Genomic DNA, 13,464 nt, shown 5'->3' on the forward strand with positions numbered 1-13,464 from the left:
AAAGGGCAAAAGCAGTCATGAAGTGGAATAATGTACTAGCTTCTACAAAGCTGAGTTTGTCCAATGGTGGAAAAACCCAATCTATTACATTAAATAAATAAATAAATAAAACAAAGCATGAGATGCAAAGATGAATTTCAGAGTTATCTGCTTCTTGTGAATTTTAACTAGGGCTTCCCTTTTAAGACTTTAAAGGTCTTACTTCAATACACTCTCAGCATAAGGAAGCCAGCCCAGCTGGCAAAAGACAAGACAGACAGCTAAATTCACACTGAATGTGTGAATTTGGAGCTGACAACGTGGGGGAGGAAGCACGAAGGGACCGTTTGACAAGAATGAGGGCACCAGCATTTTAGTTTCGACTTCTGCAGTCCAACTGACATTCCAAGCAGGGGTCGGACTGAGAAGCAAAGGGAAAAACCAGACCCTTTGGGAAAGCAGAAACTCAGTGATGCTGTTTTGCAGGGAAGTTTTGAATCCTAGCCTGTAAAAACTACGAACACTCAGAAGAGGTTAGTAACTGCCAGCAGTTTACAGAAATACTGTGAAAATCTCCAGCTAAACTCATACCATAAGCTTGCTTGTATCAGGAAGAAAGAAAGTTTTACAGATTCAAAGCTATCAGCTCACATTTGCAGGAAGTAAACTTTGCAATTTTCTGTTTTGCTATTTAATCTGTGGTTACTTTATACACCCAAAAATCACCTTCCCACGTTTAATGGTTAGACATCTCTAACTAGAATAACTTTAAGGATGAGGAGAATAGAGAGCCTATTTACTCAAAGACATAATAACATTTTGACTATTTTGGCAAAGGAGAAAAAAATATTATGTGAATATGTTTTCCTTCTATGAACAAATCAAAACTGAAGTAGGGATAAATATGGGAGGTGGGAAAGTTAAGCACAGAATTGGCACACTGTTTTGTCCAGGATGGTCTAAGGGTATGTTCCAGGCAAGGATCTGCCACTAGGAGTAGTATGTTCAGACTTCCTGAAATAGTTGGAAAGACAGACTGACTTTCAGCTACACATCATTTATCAGGTCTGGTATAAGCTGCATTCAACTTAAACCGTTTGTGAGGTTCCTAATGGAAAACATGAAGCTCTAGTTTTTACCCAACAGGAATAATAGGATAATGTAGAAATAGTAACAGTACAATATGGAACTTGGGTTCATGAAAGGGACATGGCTACATGTGACAGCAGAGGACTACAGTTAGTAATTCAGAAAAGATACATCCATTACTTCAGCAACTCATAAGTACAGAGACAAATCTGCTTTCAGATTATTACATTTTCTAAAATGAAAGCTTTTGCACATACTTTGTTAATTGTGCAAGATGACTCGTGGCAGACAGAGACCACCCTCTCATTTTGCTGCAGCTTCAATTCCTGCAGCAAATCACAATCTAAATGTTACCAGAGTGTAATTCACCTCATTAAAGCTTTACTACAGACTTGTATCCACAACTCCCACCCCAAGACTGCTATTATCCAAATGACCCTGGTAATGTCAAGCAGCTTCTTGAAACAACTTTTAGAAACCTCTTTTGATTAATACTTGAAACAGAGGTTTAACATCATAATAAGAATGCCAAGAAAATATTATGTTTCTGCCCTACAAGAAGAAATAACTGGTAGAGCAATCTATGGACAATGTTTTATTTATTACTTACAGGTGAGAATTGCTACCTTGATTAATGGCTCCCATTTGAAGTTTTTCTAGAAACTTTTTCTATATCCATAGCACTTCCTAACAAATTGCTTGCTATAATATCTTTTGAAAAGGATTATTCCTTTTCCATCATCTAAGACTATTTTAGGTACTTACAGAAAAAAATACATATACAAGCACATGCATATGTGCCTAAAATGGTCATTATTTCTCTTAAAAACTTAAGTTTTAGGTACGTTACTTAAATCCCAACTTTTACTACTTTTAGAAAGGCTTGAAAATTCTCCCCTGCTGGTCATAACTTAGGAAAAATAAGTCAATTTTTGAGGTGATTTTGCTCATGCACCTACTAAAGGATGATGGAGGGAGGGAAAAACCTGTAGACACACACTAATGGACGGGAGAACCATGCCTGTCGTTTGAGAAAAGCATTTCAAAAAGGCAATTAACCATCTCTCAAGTGCCATTAAGAGCCAACCCCCTGCTGCCTGCCTGAAGAGTGTGTCTACAGTCTGAGACCTATTGACCCCACTTTCTGCAGGAAATCGGGCAAATTCAAGCCTCCATAATTTGCTAAAGTCTTCCAGATTTCTGCTTGGGAAAAGCAAACCATACAGGCAATTAATTCAACAGCAACCTAATTAAATGTCCATTATGGTAGCAAAGCATGAAATGGTTAATGACATAGGGATGGGTTCTCTCAGTAACTGTTCAAGCAACCAAGTGGTGCCCATTCTCATTTTTATTAACATCCTTGATGGAAATTCACAGGAACTTTCACTCTCAGAGAGGAGAGCAAACAGCAACAGTAGATTGATCATCCATCACCTTTCTTTGACAAAGTGCTGACACTCAGCTATGGATAAGACAGCCCTTCAGTATCGCCCTCCCAGCTAATATCATTAGAAGAGCCAGGATAATTAATCCAAGATTAATAGGTCACTTGCTGTGAATCATTTTTATGGGCAAAAAGGATCAAGTTCAAATGCCAGTTTCCTATGAGTAATTTCATGTCACTTAAGTCTCACAGTCTCAGTTGCCTGACAGCTCTTTGCAGTTCATATGAAAATCTGAAGCAGTGGGACCTGAGTGACAGTGAGAATTTAGGAATAGCCTGAAGCTAGGGAGAGAAGTCAGGAATGGTTATGTCTACATGTAAGGATTCAGACTGCTGCATCTGTCCTGTGCATGCTTTCTACAAGTGTGCATGTAGAATAATGCCTTAGCAACAAGGCACCTTCCTTTACTATAGGTAGATCAAATACTGTCCTCCCCTTTGGTCATTAAAAACAACCTGATTCTACTTCAGGAAAAGTTAATACATTAAGGAGAAGGTATCAAGGGTGCTAAATTCTCATTATGTGGGAGGGTCAGACTAGACTTGATGTGGAGTCTTCAGGTTCAACTTGGCAGAGAAGTTTTTAACAGACCACTCTTAGTAAGATACAGAAGGGAGATAGGTAGGGGCTTCAGGACATCAGTGAGCACAACCAGACTGAGAAATGGACAATCCTAACATAAAAATGCTACAGAGCCTCAAAGATACTGGCAAAATATCAGACACAACTAAGATTCAGTCCCACCCCAAAATTTCTGATTTGGGTGTTCACCAATGAAAGACCTGCAGAAAGATATAGCAGACTCATTCCACAAACTGCACCACAGAATGGTCTATAGGAAAACAAGGCTGTGTAAGATGTTCCATTTTAAAGAAGAATCAAGAACTTCCCAGATATCACTTAGTGGAAAAACTCAGCAACAGCACTTAAGAAGAATAAAATGTCACTGCTCCCATGAAGGAGACAGTGGGCTTTCCTTCCTGTGTATTTTATTTTCAACACCCGGATGGCTTGTTATAACCCAAATATTAGCAAAACCACACAGTCTGAACAACAGCTTACTGTCTTTTAAAAGCACAGAGGTAAGGATAGCAGTGTGTTGAACTTAGTAGTTAAGCAGTTCTCCTATACATATAAGCAAAACAGAGATATATTCCCTGACACCGCAGTTAAGGTTTTTTCAGGGTTGTTCTTAATATCAGTCTAACCTCAATGTGGTTTCAATTATGAATTACCAGACCAAAAAAAGCCTCGATTTATTCTATTTTTCCCCAATTATTTATGGTAAGTTCCTATTGAATACTTTGAGAAAGTATTTCATCATGCTTCCCATCCTCAAGTGGTCATAGGGCAAAACCAAATGAATTAACCCTCTCTACTTGTCCAGAGCCAACCTCAGTGCTTACACTCAGCAGAATCACAAACCAAGTTGCAGTGGCCAACATTTCGTGTTTTGATGAAGATCATAAACCCTCCTCCAAAAAAAAATTAACCACAAGACACACAGCAGTTTCTACATACTGTAGAATAATCCCCTATGTAAAAAAAGAATCCTAATCTCTGGGCAGGTAAGTTAAAGAACCAACTGTTAGATCATGTTCCCCACTCACATAAAAAGATCAGTATTTACAGCCAAATACATGTGGTATACTCAACTTATCCATAATATCAACATCTAAAAACCATCAATAAAGTGAAATTTATTTAATATAAAAAGAATACCTATCTTCTAACATGATAAATACAGCAAAATTTCATCCAGTTGATTCAAACCATCACACAAAGCAGCTGGAAATGCAGCAGAAACAGAAATCTAATATTGTTCAATGGAAAAAATACCAGATGTGCACTGCCCAGAAAGGTGCTAGCTTGTTCTCATTTACAGATAAATAAAAAAAGTGTATGTTAGTATTTGCTTAATGCTTTGAAAACGACAAATGGTACTAGGATGGAAGTACAGTTGTAACAGTGGCATTATCTGGAAACTGAGGGGTAGAAAATACTAGTCAAAGAGGTTGGGAATAGTCTAATTTTTTTACAAGTGTCAAGTGCCTGGTAATTGGCAGAACCCACAAACTATTCTGTAAATGAACATCCTATTTAGGCTTTGCTAAATGAATGGCACTTTTGGCACTAAGTTAATTTTGCTATTTTAGTTTAAACCAATGATGATGCTGTTTTCTGCCTCACTGGAAGAAATGAAATCTGGTATGTTTATTGTTCAGCATACCGATATTCTCAAGTGATTATTAAACTCTGTTCTGTATCATCCAAGGTTATAGCTCAAAAGTAGCCCCTGACAAAAAAACCCCAACGCTCTAATATTTCATAGATATATATTATAAACAGGCGTGAAAGAATTTCAATAAAAGCAACTGAAGAAATCTGGAAAAACCCTGTCACACTCATTTTTCAGAAACCCATATACATTAGCAAGGTGCAAGGCAGAGAGAAGAATTTAAATTATCTACAAAGAAACATAAGTGAGGAAGTAATTTATCTCTATTAGAACATAACAAGGTACTTAATTGAAGATAACAGATCACATCTCAAACTTAAGTCATTATTGCTAATCCAGTCCAAACTGGTAACCATCAAAATGCACACCATAGAATTGGTCATTTTCTGGCCTACTTGAACATAACTAACTGCCTCTGCCTAATGGATAATGGCTAGCCAAAAAAATACAAAAGACATTAAACTTCCATGCTTGTAGCAAAAGACTGTCTGATATATAAAGGACTCAAATGGTCCAGGAATGAATTTCAGGCCCCAAAAGTATCATTTGCTCCTCTTCATTAAAAGGAGAAAATATAGTGCATTTTTATTCAAAGTACTATTCCATAACATATTAGCATGTTATATGCTACTAGTTTTCCATTTCCTCAACAGGACAGTGAATGAGTAGAAAAATAATCTGCTTTATAACTTTTTTTTTCTTTAGAAAGGCCAACAGTTTTCAGTCAACCCACACAAACACATAAATGTGCTTGGATCACTTCCCCAGTGCAATGTACTAAGTATGGATTTAAACCTATATGCATTCACCTTCTGTGTACCTTATACTCCCTCCTGGAAAAACACCCTCCTGTACTGCTGCTGTATCCACACTTTGGTGAAGATACTCAGGCAACAGTCTCACTAATATTTTGAGCCAATATAAGTCTAACTAATGCCAAGAAAAGCAGCCTTCCAGCTACCCACTCCCTCCCTTATACCACACCCCACTCCTTTTTTTTTTTTTTTCTAATTTTGCCTGATAAGTTTTATATGAAGAAAATTATTTTGGCTAATTCACCACAACTGAATTAGAAAAATCAAAAAGAAGGTAGCACATTAAGAGAGAAATTATCCAACTGTAGAAGAGTGCAGGATTGCTTCTTTGAGTAGCAGTACCTATTGATAGTGGTTTAAAGTGTTTGGGGAAACTACAGACTCAACACAAATAGGCTGGTGCTTATTTGTGTTGAGACTTGAGAAATATATGAGGAACAGGAATAAGGTTTATTTATGTGCAGATCTATCCATGAGCATGCCTCACTGATTTTAAGTGAGTATCACTTTCATGCTGACTGTCCAAGATAACAACCTCAGACACAAAAATCAATGCAATTTTGTGGTAAAGGGAATGTAATAATTAGTAAATTTGCAGATATGTCTTAATTCCTAATCTGAAGTATCAAAATTCAAAAAAAGCAAAGAGAAGCCTATCAGTCCTACTTTGCAAGTGACAACAAACTTGTGGAAGCCTTTTGTGAAAGATGCAGCTTTTCTTCAGAGGTGCTGCTGTTACAACTTACTTAATTGAATACTTAAGGCCTCTAAAAATCTTTTATCCAGCATATTTACAGGCTGCAATCTGCTAAGCATTTGCTAACTCAAAATAAAGTCTATTCTACAATACTATAATCAAAATGCTAAATGGCAGAACTACACAAAATCATAGAAAATAGACTGAAGTCAGACGATCCGTCTGACTTTGGAAGCAAACTCATGAGGCTGCAACAGCTCAATAAAATGCAGAGTACTATGTGCACTTTGGAGAGTTACGAGCTATCTTAATTGTAGAAATAATGGTTATACTGCTTTATCTAACACCTTAAGTAGCTGTAACAATTGAGCAACAAAACAATTAGTAATCAGGACATTTTACCAAACTCTTTTTATGTTACTTCTCAGGATCCTAGTGACATATTAAACAAAATTAACCCCTATCAGCACACAAAGAAAAAGAAATCTTAAACCAAGGAGACAGGCAGGCAAGCAACCATGGCCAAGGATTCTAAGTATTCTCTGCATAATAATGTTGCACAGCAAGATCTTCTTTCTATTAGAAAGGTGAATTTATCCTAACAAGTAAGTTTACAAACCCTAGCAAGTCCTAGTAAGTAAGTTTATAAAGTTGGCATTTTCCATATAAATATTCCTTAAGCAAATCCATGTTCTCATTTTCAAAACCTCACTATTCAGAACACAGGGATCTGAGCCCTGTTAACAATCTTGTACTGATTAAAGAAATCTCTGGCTAATTTCAGTAAGCCCCTTGCCTTAAAACAGTGATTCCACCTCCGCACCTTCTGCTAATGTGCCTGTAGCTTCTACACATTCTTTCTGCACCTTTGTGTTCCTATCTAAACCACATAACAGGAACAAGAGCATACAGAAGAGCATTGCACTTAGTCCCTACTGACCACAACAGCACAAGGAACAATAAGCAAAGCTAAAGGAACTCGATGCTTAATCAGCTGAGTTCAAAAGCAGAATACGCACAGCAAGTTTTGGAGGTTAGTTCTGACCAGTAACATAAGAATTTACAATGCTCACTTACTCACACTTTTCACCGTGATATTAATGTCAACTCGCAGGTGCTTCATTTTAACAGTGAACTATATCCTGGCCTCGAGGCTGACCTGAAATGATTTGCTTTAAAAGTTTCGGTCATGGAGTTTATTTAGAGAAGAATACAGCAATATTCTCGTAAATCAAAAGCATATTCAAGCCATCTTTAGTTACTCTGTCATCTTATCAGAGTTAGAGGATACAGTTGCCATCTTCTGCTACCTCAAAAGTACATACCTACCTTCTTTCCAAGTATAATGTTTCATCCAGGCTTACTAGAAATTGTAACAGTGCTATGAGTGGATATTAGGCAGGAGCTTAGACGAGAAACACACTCAGGCTCAAGTGGATCATTGTTCCCCTAACAAGCAGACACCAACTGTGGAATTCTGACTAGTACAGTTATTTAAAAAAAATAAGCATAAGAGAGCACCCAGGAGAAGACATTTTTGTATTCCCTTTAAAAAGTGAGTGATTCTTTAGCCATTTTCTTCATTTTACGAGCCATTTAAAGGTGCTTGGTTTTGCTAGCATAATCTAAAGGTGTTAAGATACTCTGATCCCCTTCTTGTGGAGTACATCTTGTGCAGATTAATTTCATCCTTAAATACTGTCAAGGGCCACATTCCCTCTCCAAGCAATGACAACAGGAGATTATTAATGCCTTTGGCTAGGCAATGGAACATCAACTCCTGAAACTCAGCAATGAGCTTCTAACTCTTTGTCAGCAACTGTTCACACCCATCGGCCTGAAGAGTTTAAAGTAACACACACTCTACTCCTGGAAGCACTCCTACCCAGCTTTCAGAGAAACTCCCTCTAAACCATCATAAAGCAAGACAGTTACCAAGTTTTGGTTTTCTTAGTAAAACAAAACTATTTTTTATATTTTGACACAGAGAAAATTAACTGATTATGAGTCAAAAACATCTACAGGTTTTTATACAGTAAAAAATCAGAACCAGCTGCTTGGTGCAAAAGGTTAATTAATACTCCGGTGTATTTTCTTAACAGAGGTGGGTTCAGTCAGTGAAACTTTAAAAAAACAAAACAAAACAAACAAAAAACTCAAACAAAAACCAAAACAGAACACCAAACCAAACCAACATACAAAAAAAAAAAGGGGGGGGGGGAAAACAGTAAAACTTTGATCATCAGTTTCTGTATAAGAGAAATTATTAAGAAATAACATGGAGAAAATTGTAGGCATAGGAATAATTAGCTATTTCAACATAATGATATAAAAGATCCTTGCAGATTGTTTAAGATCTGCAGCTTTTCCACTGACTATTTTCTCTGTGGTCATAGGTTTTTAAGTTGAAACTCCCTAAATTCAACAGAAATAAAGAAGTGTGTGTATGTATGCATACAGGAAAAATAAATAAATACATAAACAAGGAAGCAATTTAGTTTGTGCAACAGCAAAAGCTAAAAGTTTGCATTTCAGTGCCAGGACATAAAACGAACTGCTAGTTATTTTGCCAGCTGTCATAAAATATATTAGCTTCATCTGTGCAAGTTAACAGCACAAGACATATACACACAAATTCACATACACAAAATTATTACTAAGTTTCATAGCACATACCTTTTATACAAAAAAAAACCCCACCACATCCACAATTTGTTTTATGAGTAAATCAAACGAATTTACTTACCACAGCTGGGGGATCATTCCATTCTTCATAAGAAATGGCAGCATATGGGTAAATTCTGTCATTGATAATCTGAAGAGTAGCGAGAGCAATTGCTTTCATTGATCTAAAATATGCTTCCCAGAACCACCTTGCCTGTAAAGAGAATAAAGTTCACTTTCACATTGCACAGATCCAGTGCTTAACAATCAATTTTGGCTTGCCATGCACAGTCTGTTCCATGAAGTCTACATGTCAGGTGGAAATTAAATTAGGAGGCATGTTTATTATAGATAGAGTATTTCCATAGAGCCTGAAGGCTTCAACTCAACTCCACCTCCCAGAAGAAAAGGACTCACAGCCAATAAAAAGAAGCAGCAGCATTATTTTTGAGTGATTAAATAGAATGAGAATACTTGAAGGAATCAGGTATTTTCACACTTTCATCATATGTTTTCCTCTTGAAAAATGTCAAAAGCAGTTTGACTGTAGAACAGAAGAAATTGCTGTTATACTCATTTTTTTTTCCAAGGCAGAGGAATCCACAGTGCAGCTAAATAGCCAAGTAAAATCATTCTTTATAAAAAGTGGAACTTAGAAGTCACTTTTTAACACCAATATTAGAGACAGTTGATCAGATAGAGAATTTCAGTACTCATGAACCCTACCAGACTAATACCTTCCCATTCCAAAAAACCAAATTTTATTTATACAAGTAAATATTAAGATATTTACACAAAAGTACATGTACATGCCAATTTGTTACAATTATTAATCTTGGCTAATTTATAGTACAGGCAGTGTAAAACTGTGAAATGAAGCATGAGATTGTTGTGCACAGGTGCTCTGAATTTCACAGATTAATCATTCTCAAGCTAAGGTCCTGTGCAGCAAGTTTTCATCTTGTCCCAGTTTCTGTGTAGGACAGAAATGCTAAAAGAAAAGCAAGAGTTTTGAAATGAAAATGCTGACTTATCTCTGTTAGAGAAATAAACATACTTTTTAAATACCTAGAACCATCAAATGATCCTGGATGTCCCCATCCAACCCAGAAGGAAACATGCTTTACCAATAAATGTAGTTCAAGAGTTCTGGCCTAAGAAATATGATTTTTTTTCAACCTAGTTTTTCTTTGGGAAATGGCAAAACCTGAATTGTCCAGAAAGCAATTTAATTTTCAATCTTCTTATGGTTTTTTTATCAACTATAAGAGTATGTGTTTGCATGTACGAGGTAGAACAATAAAAAATGCATTTTTTTTATTAATTGGAAACTTTAGAAGCTTTCAGAGTCAGAATACAACTGAAGACAACGTACAAATTCAGGCAAGTGCTATTTTACTCATGTTACAGATTTCTTAAATAGCAAAAAAGCTCTACAAACAAGCCATTTTTAATCACATGCTATGAAAATATTAAATAATATTATTTACCTTACTTAGTTACCGTATTATTTACTTTTTTTTAATTACTGAAGGAATACCAAGCTTCTGGAAGCACAGATCTTAGGATGAACCAAAAATAACTCTTGTTTAGCTGCTGTTAACAAGCGCCAACATGTGTCACTCTGCAGGTCAGTACTTTTTAACAGAAGACAAATAGTGCTTCCTACATGTACACTTTCTTTTGGAATATTCTTAGGCTAGCTAACAGTGTACAGGAAAGATTACGAGTAGTATGGAAAATGAAAATTCACAAGCAAAAACTTGCAGATATTCATGCTTATGGTACCTGTTCCTTTACTTTGAGTGTAAGCTATGGGATTCAGAACTATAGACTTCTTGTCGAAACACCGGCCCTAAAACTCTACTCTGTGGGTAGTTTGTGAAACAGATTCTGCAGAAAAGTTCTGTAAATATTCAAGATGAAAACAATCCACATTACAATTAAAAAAACAAACTAGGAAAGAGATTAATGTTTTCTGAAGCACTGCTTCTCACTTTGATTGAGAAAATAGCCATAACTCCAACTACTTCAGACAATTTCAAAATTTTATTTAAGAGACTGATGAGTATGCCCAAAAATGACATTACTCTGGAGCTTGTCATCCAGGGAGAGTGCAATGTAACTTCACTCTAGAATGTAGTCCCTTCCCTCTCCTTATTTCTCTCCCTAGTAGGACTTAACAGATGGATAACAGGCTGATTACCAAGAACACAGAACAAAATGAACACTATATCCAACTGTAAAAGCAGAAGAATTATATAAAAGCTAAGAATAAATAAAAAGACGCTAAATAAAGCAAACACCACATGCTAAGCAAAGGCATAAGTATTCCTTTCCCCATGCTCCACTTCTCTGGAAAAATGTATTATCCAGAACTCAGCAGCAATTGATTTAAAAACAAAACCAGAAGTAGAATAAGAATTAAAATGGACTAGAACAGCAAACTGTTCAAGTATTCTAACTAAACAGGAGTAAGAACACAGATCTCAAATTTTATTTTCATGTTTAGAATGTGATTAGAGCAACTGCTATAAGCAGCACTAAGCAAAAGGAGAAACTATTTTATATAACCTATTGACATACAACTTTATAAGCAAGTAGCTATTAATAGTGAGAAATGCACACAGGACTATGTATTCCACTGTTACTAAATGACAGCATTCCTATACTGTTCTAAGATTGTCTATTAATACAATCTATTATTATCTAGCTTCATAACAATCAAAGCTAGTTTTCCTCCTTCAGCAAAACTAGGATGGATCTGATCTAGCTTCTCCTTGCTCAAAGAATGCTTCTAATGTCAGGCAAGATTACACCTTTACACCAGAAGCAAATCTGGAGAAGAAGGCAGAGGGAATTAATATTTATGAAATTAATTTTTTGTAAAGAGCCATAAAATGTTCCCACAGTTGGTTGTAATATTTTTGGAGTTGTGTTTCTTTAAGGCAGAACTCAAAACCTTCTAAGGGGATTTGAAGTCCCCAAACAGATGTTTCAGGGTCTCATTACTTCCTCCCCACCTTGTTTGCTTTTATAAGGCAGAACTGATTAACATGGCTTGCTAGTGTCTGCCGCTCCACATGCTGAGTTACTAAATATTTTGGGCAAGTTTTCTATTGGGAAGATGTATGTTGATTTCATTTAAAATGTATTTTCTGCTCTACTTGGTGAGGTTGAAAAGCTTGTGCTGGAGTGTAACAAACAGAGGGGATAAAAATCCCATGAACTTATTTGTGATACAGGAGAGTAACAACAACAACAACAACAAAGATATCTGTTCCGGACTTCTATGCCAACTTACTTATTATTCTTACATAGTTTTACTGAGCTATCTGTTTCTCTTTCCCATATCTATGAATAAGAAGACTCAAGAGTAATGTTATTATATTGGGTAATGTTTTTAAGGTATGGCAATTGTAATATACTAATTAGAGCTACCTGAGTGCGTTCCAGGATCTTGAAATAAAAAATCCATAAGCCTAGATCTTGTCTTTCACATAGACATATACACAGACTACAACTATGATCAAGTAAGGCTAGCATTCCTTTCAACTTGAACTGAAATTAGCTTCTAGTACTCTAGAAGCCTGTTTGATGAGGTTTCCAGATTTTCTAAGGAAACACAGTATGTGGACCACAGACTTGTAGAGAATGCTAACTTCGTATACACCTAAATATTGCCTAGGTCACAGGCAATATAAGTGGTAAATAGAGATCAAACATGTACTTTGTACAGCTGCCAAAACAACACAAATCAATGTACATTGATTACCAGGAATTGAAAACAGCTATTTAAGAAATGTATCTTCTCTTCCCCTTCGAAATTTCTGGATAAATAGAAAATCTAGGATAGATTCAAAATGCAAGACAGAAAAGTATTATATTCTGTAACAGTTTTACCAATGTTTCAAAGAGTCAAATGTAGCATACTGTATGACTTGACTGAGCATGAGAAGTACATTGTATTATTGGGTTGCCCAACAGGTTTGAAGTGACTGGAAACTCTCATTACACAATAGATTCCCCATGAAATTAATTCACCTGAATTCAATTTCTGCAGTAAATTTAGCAAAGCCATGAGAACTTCATCATGGAAGCCACAGACTTAAGGAATGGGAGGCCAAACTCTCTCCTCTCACCAGTGAGTTCTGCAGAACAAGGTCACAAACACTGGCATATCAGTAAGTAGTTCTAAGTTGTTGCCTTTCCTTTCTTCCTCCCTGCCCCACTTTCAACTGCTGCATCCTCATTAGATCAGCCATGAAAACTTTATGTAGAGGCCAAAATTGCTTAATATAATATAGTGTTATAATTTATACTCTAAAAATACACATGCACGCCTTGAGAAATACTAGCAATATCTGAAAGACAGATGTTCCTTCAACCAAATAAGCAACCATCCAAACCAAAAGTTCAGCTCCTCTACTTTTCAGTTCTGGGACTTTGTTCAAGCAGACTATGAAGAAACCAAACTGACAATATTCAGCACATATCGGTACATGCCAGAGCTTGGGAAGGGGGCATTTGCAG

The 13,464-nt window shown here is 36.3% G+C and overlaps 1 protein-coding gene across 1 annotated transcript in view; it reads right to left on the reverse strand.

Moving 5' to 3' along the window:
- EXT2 (exostosin glycosyltransferase 2) overlaps positions 1-13,464 on the reverse strand; it is a 75,262-nt gene that overhangs the window by 29,681 nt on the left and 32,117 nt on the right. The window contains exon 8 of the mRNA XM_027642219.1: positions 9,014-9,145. Coding sequence (XP_027498020.1) covers positions 9,014-9,145 — 132 coding nt within the window. The remainder of the gene's footprint in view (positions 1-9,013; positions 9,146-13,464) is intronic.

This window comes from Corapipo altera, unplaced genomic scaffold, assembly GCF_003945725.1.
Source record: "Corapipo altera isolate COAL_440 unplaced genomic scaffold, ASM394572v1 23b, whole genome shotgun sequence".
Taxonomy (NCBI): Eukaryota; Metazoa; Chordata; class Aves; order Passeriformes; family Pipridae; genus Corapipo; species Corapipo altera.